The sequence below is a fragment of the Hippocampus comes genome, unplaced genomic scaffold (assembly GCF_001891065.2).
Source record: "Hippocampus comes isolate QL1 unplaced genomic scaffold, H_comes_QL1_v1.1 scaffold58, whole genome shotgun sequence".
In the NCBI taxonomy this organism is placed as follows: domain Eukaryota; kingdom Metazoa; phylum Chordata; class Actinopteri; order Syngnathiformes; family Syngnathidae; genus Hippocampus; species Hippocampus comes.
In genome coordinates this window covers 33,579-46,037 of record NW_017805118.1, presented here as the reverse complement: position 1 = coordinate 46,037, position 12,459 = coordinate 33,579, and the positions used below count along the sequence as shown (strand labels likewise).

Genomic DNA, 12,459 nt, shown 5'->3' with positions numbered 1-12,459 from the left:
GGGGTCGGAGGGGAAAAGGGATGAGCAAGGCAAAGAAGCGGGAAAAGACAGGAAGCGAGGTCAGGAGGACGTTTTACTAAGTGCGGTAAATGAATGTGATTCGGGGGGGGGGGGGGGGGGGGGGGGGGGGATTAAAAAAAAAAAAAATTTCGCTGGCATAGTAAGTGACAGATATTGAATGGGAGCAGTTGACAGAAATATTTGGAGAGCAGTAAAGAAGGCCCTCAAAACTGTTTGTAACTTAACTTTGCAGCGGGAAGGAGTTAAGTTATCACAATCTACTGTTCACCGATGACTTCAGGAACAAAAGGAAAAAGGCTACACTGGAGGATGCAAATATGCCCAAAGGTACAGACACAAGCCTCGAAACTTGAGTGTCAAGGACTGAATGAGACAAACAAACATCTCCGAAAGTGGTGAAAAGTTGACGGAAAGAAAGGAATTCCTCACCATTCCAAACAGAGCACAAGTGAAACTCAGTGGAGGTAATGTCACGGGCTTGCATGAATTCTTCTAGGGCGGGCTCATTAATCTTCATTGATGTCATACGTGATGGCAAGAGTAAAATGAACTCCGAGGTCTGCATAAACACCGTTTGAGTGCCAATTCAAAGAAAGACTCAAGCAAACTGATTAGGAAAGCCTTCATCATGCGGCCAGATAATGACCCATGAATCCAAATATTTGGTGATATCAGTGTGTCGTGGACTTGATGACATTATTGCAAACAAATGATTAGTCACATACTTTGAACGCCCTTAAAAAAATAAAAAATAAAAAGAATTCTTAATCCTTTCATTCATTCGTTCATTTTTCTTGGTCAACCCTGACAGTAAAAATAACGATCACCGCTGAATCCAAAACTTTTCAAAGGGAGTGCAGCTGAGTGTGCCAACATGTGGCGCATCATCCATTTCCGATAAAACAAAGGCAACGCGAGCTGGAATGCACTTGCTGGAAGTGACCCCACACACAGTCACAATTCGACAAAGCGCAGAGCAGAAAAAGTTCATACTTAACCTCTCTTGTTCTCAAGATGTCTGTTTCTTTTTATCTTGTCTGTTTAGATTTAACTGTTCATTCATACTTGTATTATTTGGACGACAAAAGAAAACGGAGATGCTTGGTCAAGTGCAGCAGGAATGAGTTACCGGGGGGGGACAAAAATACAAATGCAACGCTTGCACATTCCCTTGTAGCATCTGTGTGGTAAAACTGCACGTTTTAAGTGGCCTTTTACGATTGGCGGCCTGAGGCCCACCTGTGTAAAAATCAGTCTGATCAACACATGCTCCCCCGGTGAAGTTGAGGGAAGTCTAGCGCAAAATCTCGTCCAACAGTGTGCATGGATGGAGTATGTTCCTAGACTCGGGTAGAACTGGCCACAAGAGGGCGTCTGCGCCGTTGTGGGGGTGGGGATTTTACAGCTCATCCGTTAAAATCAGAGCGGTCAAAATGCACACATACTTGATATGAAACAGTCTCGCTGCGGTCTTTGCAGCATGACATTGATGCGCGGCAAGTGCATTCATACAGGTTAACTACAACTTCCGCGCATGCGACGCGGGCAGCTGGAGACCGCCTTGCGCTTCGTGATTTCTACAATGATTCAGTCTGTCCCGCACAGCTGTCATTTTTATGAATGAAATACGATGTCATTAAGCACACAGGTCAAATCTCTGCCGCCGTCTTGATCAAACACGTCAAAGTTGCATTACGCCACCTGCGCCACAAATTAAGACAGGCTTTTGGGCAGTCTAAAATTTAGCCGACATTTTTTTTCTTCATAAAAATTTCCAAGTGCAGCTGAGGAGGGTAACACAGCCTGAAGGACGTGCAGCGCAGTCTACCAAATTCATAAAAACACTAAACTACACTTGACACATTTGTGAGATATGGGCATTTTGCATATCTAAAAAGTTTTCGATGATTAAATTCAGCTTGTGAAAATTGTGCAAAAATAAGTGTTGCATTCATATTTTTGTTCAGTATGAATTACTCAAGGATGTCAAATACTGGCTAGAATAAATGTTAAAATGCGTTCATTCTCTCGATCGGCGTCCTCACTTAAAAAAAGTAAAGCAAAAAGTTTCCAATCCACTGTTTATGTCAAAGTCATAGCATGTGGAAATCTATTGAACAAAAGCTAATCTTTCGCTGTGGCTGGTACAAATTAACACGTAAGATGTTTTTGAGGCTCGTCGAGCTGCACGCTAAAGATCACGCAATGTTTATTTGAAGACATGATGTCATAAGTGATGATTTCTTTTCGTGTTGAGCGTTGGCTTCATTTTTGCATCTGACCGTGCCTTTGTTGGATAGCATATTCAAGTTCACTGCACTTAATTTGTCTTGACCAAAAAGGCCATTTTTTTTTTTTTTTTTTTTTTATCCACATCTGTGAAAGAGCACTGGATCGATGAAAGAGAAACGGCTCCATGGAAAACTCTCATGTTGAACACCCCTGCGGTCAATTATGAATTCAGCCAAATATTTTTAAGAACAAAACGCTTCTCTCAAGTGTCTCAAAACTTCATGACGCCCGATGTCACGCAACACATCAGTCCTCTCGATTTTGCTGGACTCGACGACAGTATTTTTCAGGATTTTTTATTGTTAGGTATGTTTTCGTCTGATGCCACGACAGAAGATAATGACATGCGTCAAGTTACATCTAAAAGAATATTCGCATTGTGGCTGGCAGGTGCACACTGTACATTCCAGGAATTATATTGGAACAGTAATGATTATACGATTATAAAAGCGCGATAATGTGAAACTAAAGTGACACTTAGCAGAAGTGCAGGAACGAAGAACCACGAGGGGGAAGGCAGATGGAGTGTTTTCATGCTGAATCTGATTGAAATCCTCTCATTGCTAACACTTTCCACGAGCGGGCCACTCCAACGTTTATCTGCTCATATTGTCCGCCGTGACGGCGAACGACTCTCCTTTTCATCGCGGCGGACCGACATCGTTTCATATTTAACCACTCGAGCCGGGGATAGAAAGGGCAGAGGTCTTGACGGTAACTTGAAGTGGGCGGATAGCCGGAACCTAATTGCGTACAATTTGGGGGAACTGGGCTACAGTAGTGCCTCTACTTACGAATCTCTCCATTTTTTTTGTGGTTGATTTAGTTTTCAAAACAGTTCTGACTAGCCCTGCTATGCATGTGGACTTCTTGCAGAGTTTCCCTCATGGCGATGTTAAATTAGTGCATTGCGACAAAAAGCCTTTGTGATTTTTTTTTTTCCTCCCTCCTGGCATCCTGCTTTTTTAATTTGCGCCCCGAGTTGAATTTTTCAAATAAATGCCATTGATTAAAGTATTTTTCATGGAAAATTCCACACGAGCGATGAATGAAATAAGAAAGGAGAGTATTCCCCTTCACCAGCTTCCTTTCTATAGGCTTTCAAAATGTTTCTAACTGAACTCTCTCACTTATAATGCCCGGCCAATCTGATGACCTCCTTGTACTTGGAAGACAATCTTGCTAATGGAGACGAACCCATGGAAAGAAAAGTGCAGCGGTCCAGTCCGGACGCTGTCTTTGTGCAGCCCACATAGTGATGGAAGTGGGGGTGGCCGTTTGGCAGCAAACTTTTTTTTTTTTTTTTTTTTAACAACTTCCAATTAGTAAATACCGAAAAATACGACTAATCTAAAATCCAACCAAACACAGAGCCATACCGCAAGATTGGCAGGGCAAACGGGCTACTGTCATTCCACTCAGAGGTGCTGCAGGATATCATGAAGTAAAACCTGCGAGCGTTTTTCCTATGCAGTAACTGTTCAGGATCAAACAGGAACGCAATTCGCTGGCGAAGAAACTGTAGCATTTAATTGCGAAAGAAATGCAACTGTAGCACATCGATTGAAAAACTACCATCCAATGAAGTAAAACCTGCTAGCGCTTTTCCTATGCAGTCACTGTTCAGGATCAAACAGGAAAGCAATTCGCTGGCGAAGGAACTGTAGCATTTAATTGCGAAAGAAATGCAACTGGAGCACACCGATTGAAAAACTACCATCCGCAACCACTTCAAAAAACACAGAAATCATGTCTTGGGGTTGTGGGTAGAAAGCCCAAATGTTCAGTTCAAACCCACGCATGCATAGAGCGAACATGAACTCTTCACAAATGTTCCAAGGGAGAAACTGCGCCTGCTACTCTTGCTGCATGATGTATTTGGTCAAAAGATATGAAAATGAACGATGTTAAAACAACCTTCTCGCAAGTTCTCAGCCCCTCCCATACAGTGTCCCCGCCCCCATCCATTGACTTTCTCGGTCTCCTTCAGCTTCTGCATACCCCAAACAAGACTGGAACGGATCCATACGGCATCGATAAATCAGTGAATAGAAGCAAGAGGGAAAAGAACAACACGTAAGATCAGGTTGAATGCATTTTGCCCCATCTCCTATAATGAGACTACATCACAGTTTGGAAATGAATGCCACATGACAGCGATTCAGTTTCATGTCAGTGGAAAAAAAATTACGTTTTGTATCATTTACAGTCAAACCTCAGTTTTCGAACGTCTCGGTTCTCGACCAATTCGGTTTTCGACCCAAAATTTCGAGTTTTTTATGCCTCGGATGACGAACAAATTTCGGTTCTCGAACAAACTGATCGCACTTGAATGCACCATTTGACGCCTCTCGCCTTCCTTACACGAGGAAGTGACGCTTCCTCGGGTAGACGAGGAAATGACGCTTCCTCGTGTTGCTTTCCATTGGGAGCAGACGTGTTCAATAAACATTTTTATTTTAAAAAGAGCGTGGTTTCGGTTTTCGAACAATTCGGTTTTCAAACAGCGTTCTGGAACGGATTATGGACGAAAACCGAGGTTTGACCTTATATTGATATATCCAAGAAGTTGTGGAAACAATTTTAGTCAGGAGATACATCGGAACCCATTCAGGCAGGTGAAGGCAGCTTCGGGGTCCTCGCGGGACCCCTTCAGAAAATGCCTTCAGTGGAAATGGCACGGCCACGCCGTTTTCATGAGTTTTCAAGTGCATGCGGCCCAATTCAGGACAACAAAATTTCACGCTCTCAAATGTCTTCATCCAACACCTCGTGCATTTGCACATTTCACTGGGAAATATTTCATCCGTGAGCCCACATTTATGGGAAGCATTGTTCGACTGTATTCATTGACACTGAGGGAAAGTAAAGAGGACAGCTGACGTCACACTGCTTTTATGAAAGATTAATGGCTATGGGGCGTGGGGTGTGGGGGGGGGGTGTCTAATTTACAGCAAAACCAACAGACAGCCCGGGTGACTATTTTCGGTTGCGGCGGTGTCTCTCCTCACACACCAGACCAGATTAAATATTGAAGGAGTAAAATGAAGCCGATGCTTCGGCGTCGATTCCTTTTCTCTGCCAATCTATCGCCCTTCCGCCGAGTACTCTCACAGAAGCCCTTCGCCGCCCCCCCCCTCCCCCACACCCGGAGTGCTCCTTTCTCTCCCCAGGAGCAGTCAGATTGATAATGCCGTGGATAACATACTCCAAACCTCGATTACAGACATCGATTGGGACGCCACTTACACCATTCGATGCGCAAACAAACAAATGAAAACACTATTAACAAGTACGTTTGGCATCAATTTCGTTCCAAAATGCCCGGGCTTCCTTTCATATGGGAGTAAAAAGCAAAACAAAACAATCTCAACTGTTCAAAAACAGCAGCTCAGCTCTATTGCGAATACAGCTTTGAAAACGCGCATATCCAAAAAGCACATTCGTGTAAAAACAATCTAATCACTCCAGGCAAAGAGTAGACTCCGAAATGGGAATTCTGCTAATTTCCTGTGACATGTTTACTGTCAAGCCCCGATAAACACAACGTTACTTTCTAACCTTTTCATAAATTGCGTGTGACATTTTCCCACAGTTTCGACAGAATAAAGCACAGCAGGAAGTGATGTTGCCCAAGAGGAAGATGTGCAAGGACGTCTTATGTCAAGAGTTGCATGTTAAAGCACCTCACGTATTCATGTGTATTGTTACAAATAAATGATATTCATTCACGTGAAGAGAAAAAAAAATCACGATTTAGGAAACAAATCAATATGCAACACTTATTTATCTTTATTTGTATATTGGTTAGGTTTGTTTATCGCTTTTTCGCATGGCTCCTATGCACGCCTCGGCCCTGCCTGCTGAGGTTGAGGTTTCTTTCATGCTCGGCTAGCGTGGTATCGATTTCCCCTCAGCACCTGAAGTGTGAAGGTGAGTGTGAATGATCTCGAGTCTGAAATCTACCCTACATCGTGCCCAAAGTCACCTAGGACAGGCTGCAACGCTGCACGCCACTCGCAAAATGCCGGTCCGGGGACCCGATTGACTGGGTGTTACTTACCCTGCTATCACGATGAAGAAGTCCAAGCGGTTCCACGTATCTCCGAGGTAACATTTCTTGCCAAAAATTCCCAGAGCCACCATCTTGATCACCATCTCAATGGCAAAAAACGCAAAGATAAAGTCATCAAAATCCTGCAGAGACACACACACACACACATACCAAAAAAAAGGTCATTATTTGATGTAACATCACTGAAAAATTCTATAAACAGAAACATCGGTAACATTGGGAGTGCAACATTTACAAAAAAATTAGAGATGGAATTTGAATGACAATTTTATGGACAGAATAACCCGAGTTAAGATCGGCCGTCCAAATCCAGCCCATGCTACAATATAATTCATTATTTTGGAAAATCTGTGTCGATTTACTGCCGCGCCGAGATGCAAAACTGTGTCAGAACATACTGTCTGACGATGTGCATAATGCATAAAGTCATAACCAGTAAGGAAATCTGAATACCCATCAACCAGCATGCACGCACTTACTAAGAGGGTGCGACAAATGCAGTGTGTATGAGGGTCATTCTTTGGATCGGGTCGTGTCAGATAACTTTTCGCGTCGAGAAAATTACAAACGAACGCCGCGACGAGCAACAGCCTGACACGGAAGCACGCAACGCACTTTTGCAGCCTGTTGACTATCGTAGCTCACACGTACCGTTCGTTTTAAAGTGCTTCCCTCGGCACCTCGAGATTCTTATTCTTTGCCCGTGCCCTCAGTGAATTGCACAGGAAACAAACTCTGAATTTGAATAATGAGAACGATAAAAAAAGATATTGCGCAACAGCTGTGATGACAAGCTGCAATTGCAGACTGCTGATCGCTAACAACTTCCGGTTACATAAGTCACGCCGAAACTGAGATAGGCTCCAATTACTCTCGACCCGAATGAGGACAAGTGATCTACACATTTGGATTGGAGGGCGGGGTGATCATTCACAATGACAAATGTTGGCAGTTTCTTTTTTTTTTTTTTTAAGTCTTTTGTTTTGTCTGAGCGGCTATCACAGGCCCATCCTTCTATATTTGTTCCAAACAAACCTCAGTCACTGCTGCCAAATATGGAATGCCCCCCTCACTCCCCGCCTCCCCCACTTCCTGTCGACCACAGGAGCCCCTGTAAAATTTCACCAGACACTTGCCGTCAATAACGACTGTGAAAGCTTGATAGCCTGAACTTTGGCTGTGGGACAAACTATTAAGTGAAGTGACAAAATGAAAAGTGTCCTGGGAAGGTGTTGGGTCACCATCAACTCCCAGAACGGAGTCAGTGCACCTTGGCATTGATTCAACAAGCCTTTGCCGGCATGTACAACAAGACATCCAAAAGCTGTCTGCTATATCATTGTCAGTAACTTTGCCAAGCACAAAGGGGAAGGCGATTGTTTACAGCCTTGATAATATTTTGGTGCACATCGAAAATCAAAATGCAGACCGGGCTGAATTGACCGTCACCTTTCCATTTGTTCATAATGGAGCTGCCCGGTTTTTCGACCCTGAATGCCATTCCTCATTCACCAGAAAATAGACTGCTTCCCAACATGTCACCTTCTTAATTTATCCATCCATCCATCCATCCATTTTCTAATCCGCTGATCCTCAGGAGGGTCGCGGAGGGTTCTGGAGCCCATCCCAGCCGTCTTCGGGCAATAGGCGGGGTACACCCTGAACCGGTTGCCGGCCAATCGCAGGGCACACATAGACGAACAACCATTCACGCTCACAAGCACACCGGGGAACAATTTAGAGTGTTCCATGAACCTGCCATGCATGTATTTGGAATGTGGGAGGAAACTAGAGTACCCGGAGAAAACCCACACAGCCACGGGGACAACATACATTTTATGTCGGGAACTGGGATTTTGTTGTGGATTATATTAAGAACACAAAACAGCAACTGAATTAAAAAAAAAAAACATCTTAAAAAACAAACAAAAAAAAATTATGTTTTTGTTTTGTGACCGCTGAAGTCGACCGTTTGGTACATTCTGTCATCTGCTCTATTTTTGCCTGAATCGGATTCATCTTGGAGAGACTGGCATTATTCCTGCTTCTCAAACTTCATATCTTCAATCGCCACCCTATCCTTTTTTTCTCTCAACAGCACCCCCCCCCCCCGATGATTGGGTAACTTTTCAAACGCTCTATTAAAATTTACAGAGCACATTTACAGTATGTGATTATGTGTTGGACAAATTGCTTCATTCCCCTTCCCTCCACATGTGAACCTCTTAAGCCCCAACACCGACGACTCCACACAGACACACACAAACCCCACGTGTGTGCATGCGTGTGCGGATTGCCTGAGAGCAAGCGTAAACACACGTGTTCGCCAGGCAGCCGGCTGTACTGCGTGTTATCAGCGCGTCGAGCGAGTGCCAGCATTACGCGCCCTCTTGTCACCTCTTCAATGCAGCCTTTAAGTTGGAAGTGTGCTGAGTCGCTAATGCCGGTAGCACTTCATGCGTGTGTGTGTGTGCGTGTGTGTAAAAGAGGCTATTAGATGGTGTGCAGGGCTCCTACGGCTTTGAGGAGCATATCTAAAACTCTCTGCACTTGATTTGAACGTGATGACGGGATTCTGTACATGAACGCATTTGCGTGTGTTCAAGGTCACGGAGAGGTCGGTGAGAGGTAGCGCTGCATGATGAGGGAAGAAAGTGCACACGACGGCAAAAAAGAAAAAAAATGGCCTGCAGCAGGAGAGGAAAAACAAAACCAGCTACTGTTCGGTTCAAGCGACCCTAACCAAGCACCTCTCTTGAGGGAATAAACAGGAATTCACTGCCTAAAATAATGCTCCTTCTTGAAATTTCAGCTCTTTTCAGCTTACTTAACCAGATGAATCATCATTTAAACATCAAACAACACACAAAAAAAGTTGAAAACAAGAAACATTGAGAGAAGACGTATTCATTGCAGGATAACTTTCATCTTGAAAACGTCAGATGTTTTCTGGCAAAGGTTTTTTTTGTTGTTGTTTGTTTTTTGTTGTTAAGCTTTTCAAAACGTGATGTTTGCCACCTCATAAAATGACACAGACATCTTAAATGTATTTTAAATGCAAATATAAGCAAATGATTTTTTCGACATTTTCAAAATGAATTTATTTATTGATTGTTTTTTGTTGTTTGTTTTGTTTTGTTTTTTGCAAGATATCACGTGAGCTTTTTTTGTGAAGCACTTCCCCCAACATTTTGTTTCCTAAAATTCGGTCTGCTTCTGTCGACACTTACAACGGTACCATCTTTTTGTTCTTTTAATGTTAAGTTTGAGCAAAACGGATTTCATCGCATTCTCCCTGTACGACAGTGTTTTTTTTTTTCTGCCAAATCCTTTCACATGATTATTAAAAAGAAGATCTCAATGCGGGATGAGAGTGCTCAATCCCGCTGAGTCGACGAAAAAGAACAAAAGAGGGCTGTTCTGATCTATCTGTTTGAAACCACTTTGCAAGCGCATTATCAGCTCACTGCACAAGATGAACAGGTAACAAGCTGATCTATTCCACGGTGGGCATTCAGTTCTCTTTGACTCTTTCGTCCAATTAATAAAATAAATCTGCAAAAGGAAAAAAACAAAACAAACAAACAAACCCCAAAACAACGCCTCCATCAATAGTGGCGAGGCAGGACAGAACTTAATGGAAACGCCTCCACAAAAAGCATTTGTTTATTTCCATCTGCGTAATGAAAATGGAAGTAGTTGCAGAGGCCAGATATATCGAATAGGTTTTACCAGCCAGAATGCTCAATGCATTAAAAAAAAAGGGGGGGGGGGCGTTACCACCGCCATCTCTTTGTTTGAGGAAATTAAATCTGAACACTGACTCATGCATTTTTCTTCCTGTGCTGCGTTAAATGAGGAATTTAAATCGGCTGGCAGGTGTCGACAGCATCCTGCTTCGGGGCTGTACAAAAACAAAACAAAAAAAAATTAAAAGCACAAATCAATTCTCTTGAGCCCCATTTACCATTTTGGTAGAGAGGAGTAACTCACGCATGTAAACGGGCTATTCTGAATGTTTCAGAAACCGGAATTTTGACCTGAACCCAAAGACTGCATGTCAGTGTAATCACTAGTTTTCCGAGTAGTGTCACGTAGGAAAAATAACTTCCACAAATCTCATACCAATCGATAATCGGTCAGCATAATCCTTTCAAGACATGATCAGGCCTTTGCTGACTTTCGTGGAAAGCGGGATTCAGGCTCAAAATCAAATCGAATTATCACAATGTGTGTGGTGTACAAACATGTTAATAAAATAAAATAAAAAACTGCCAACTGGAATAAGTGTCCAAGGATATTCAAGACCTGGTACATGGATAAGAATTTTCAAAGATTTGTTTTTTATCCGTGAATAACACCACACATAAAGATGGAAAAAAAATTACTTAGACTTCCTGCCGACTGGGGAACCCACTTTTCCACAAAAATAAAAAAAATAAAAAAATAAACTTTGGATAGGACGTATTTGCTTTATTTACCATGCCTTGCTTCTCTGTCAATCACGGCGCTTCATTCATTGGCTACTTTCCGTTTACGTCACGGTATGTTTAATATTTAAGGTTGTTGGATAAATCCACTCCTAGCATGTCTTGGACAGAAGAATCAGGAAATAAAATATTTTTTAAGATGTAAGATAATCGAGTGTTTGGCGTCCTGGATTGGGCAGAAAACCCGCCCAGTTTGCTCGATGTGGTACCAGGGCGAGTTGAGAAAATGACATACCATCACTTAATAGACATGATACTTTGCAACGTTGGAAAAAAAAAAAAAAAAAAAAAAAGAGATCGAGCAGCAAAATTTGTCTTACCTGCAGGATTTTACATCTGTCAGAGTGGCAGTCGATGTCCTCACAGGGATGAAACATGCCCAAGGTGACACAGTTAAGCAGGATTACCAACATTGACGCTCGTTCAAACCATGTATGGAAAAAAAAAAAAATCAGTCAAGGAGCATAACAAACGGACTGACAACAGCCCACACAATTCAAAGCAATACACCTCGAAAATAAGCATCCCCCCTAAACTTGTTCCGGTGACCTCAAAGAAAAGTCGCACCGATTTTGGATACCGACTGAAAGTCATTGCTCACCTTTGCCCGAGCATTCAGGTGCTGTGCGTGCACTTTAAACGAAAGCCCCTGCGTGAAGTGAAATTTAAAAAAATAAATAAAAATGACATGCTGAAAGATTAAGATGATGAAGCATCTGGCGTTGGGAATTCGAGAATGCGCAGTCGACTTGATGCACGGCGCATTACTTTAATTGATTCGGCATAGGCGCGCCTGTTGGAGGCTTGTTTGCGCAAATGGCATCCTGAGCTATGGGAAACCAATCGGCGATATCACTACACACAATCTCCGCAGACTTCTTGCATGTGGTCCGAGTGGGGGGGTAAGAGAGGAAAAAAAAAAATTGTGATGTAATGTCACCAATCACCACTAGATGGCAGACATGTCTTGGTTGAGTTTACACTGGGTCTTATACAGCCTCATACCGTGAGGAGGCCTAATTCGTCACGGCTTTCCAATATTATGCAGGGCAAACGCAGTACCTCAATAATATTAAATATTAATGTTAAATAATAAATTAAATATTCGAAATTTCTGTGAGTTGATTTGTTTTTTTTTTAATGAACAAAATGAGTTCTTGCATTTAATGGTTTTTTTTGTTAAGCAGGTTTGTGCCCTCATTGAATGGGAATTTTTATGCATGTGAGGCTTTTGCAATGGAAAAAAACCCCAAAAACAATTAGATTATGTAGTTATTTTGTTTGTATCAAACACTTTGTTGTTGGATTAGGAATGCACGGATATTTTCTACATGCATTGAAAAATGTCTTCTGAAAAGAGAAATATGTCAAGAGCAAGTATTTTGCACATATGTTATACATAGAGAAATATTTTATTTAATAGCTTTTTTTTTCTCTGAAAACATCCGGTTAAGAAGAATTGCGACCGCCTCCATCATTTAAGTTGCCTATCCCTGACTGACAATGTTATGCATCTTCCAAAACTGCATTTTTTTTTTTAACTGTCATACTTTGTCAAAATGATCCAAAAATAAAACTGCA

The 12,459-nt window shown here is 42.3% G+C and overlaps 1 protein-coding gene across 15 annotated transcripts in view; it reads right to left on the bottom strand.

Annotated features, from left to right (window-relative positions):
- The window catches only part of cacna1g (calcium channel, voltage-dependent, T type, alpha 1G subunit), an 80,981-nt gene extending 69,202 nt beyond the window's left edge, over positions 1 to 11,779 (bottom strand). For 4 of the 15 annotated variants that reach the window (XM_019865667.1, XM_019865676.1, XM_019865677.1 and 1 more), the window contains exons 1-2: positions 11,199 to 11,770; positions 6,377 to 6,510 (exon numbers count right to left, since the gene is read on the bottom strand). In XM_019865667.1, coding sequence (XP_019721226.1) covers positions 6,377 to 6,510; positions 11,199 to 11,291 — 227 coding nt within the window. In that variant the 5' untranslated portion in view covers positions 11,292 to 11,770. Of the gene's footprint in view, positions 1 to 6,376; positions 6,511 to 11,198 lie in introns of all 15 variants that reach the window. The other 11 variants (XM_019865670.1, XM_019865678.1, XM_019865672.1 and 8 more) reach the window with 6 other exon arrangements.
- Between the last annotated feature and the right edge of the window lie 680 nt (positions 11,780 to 12,459).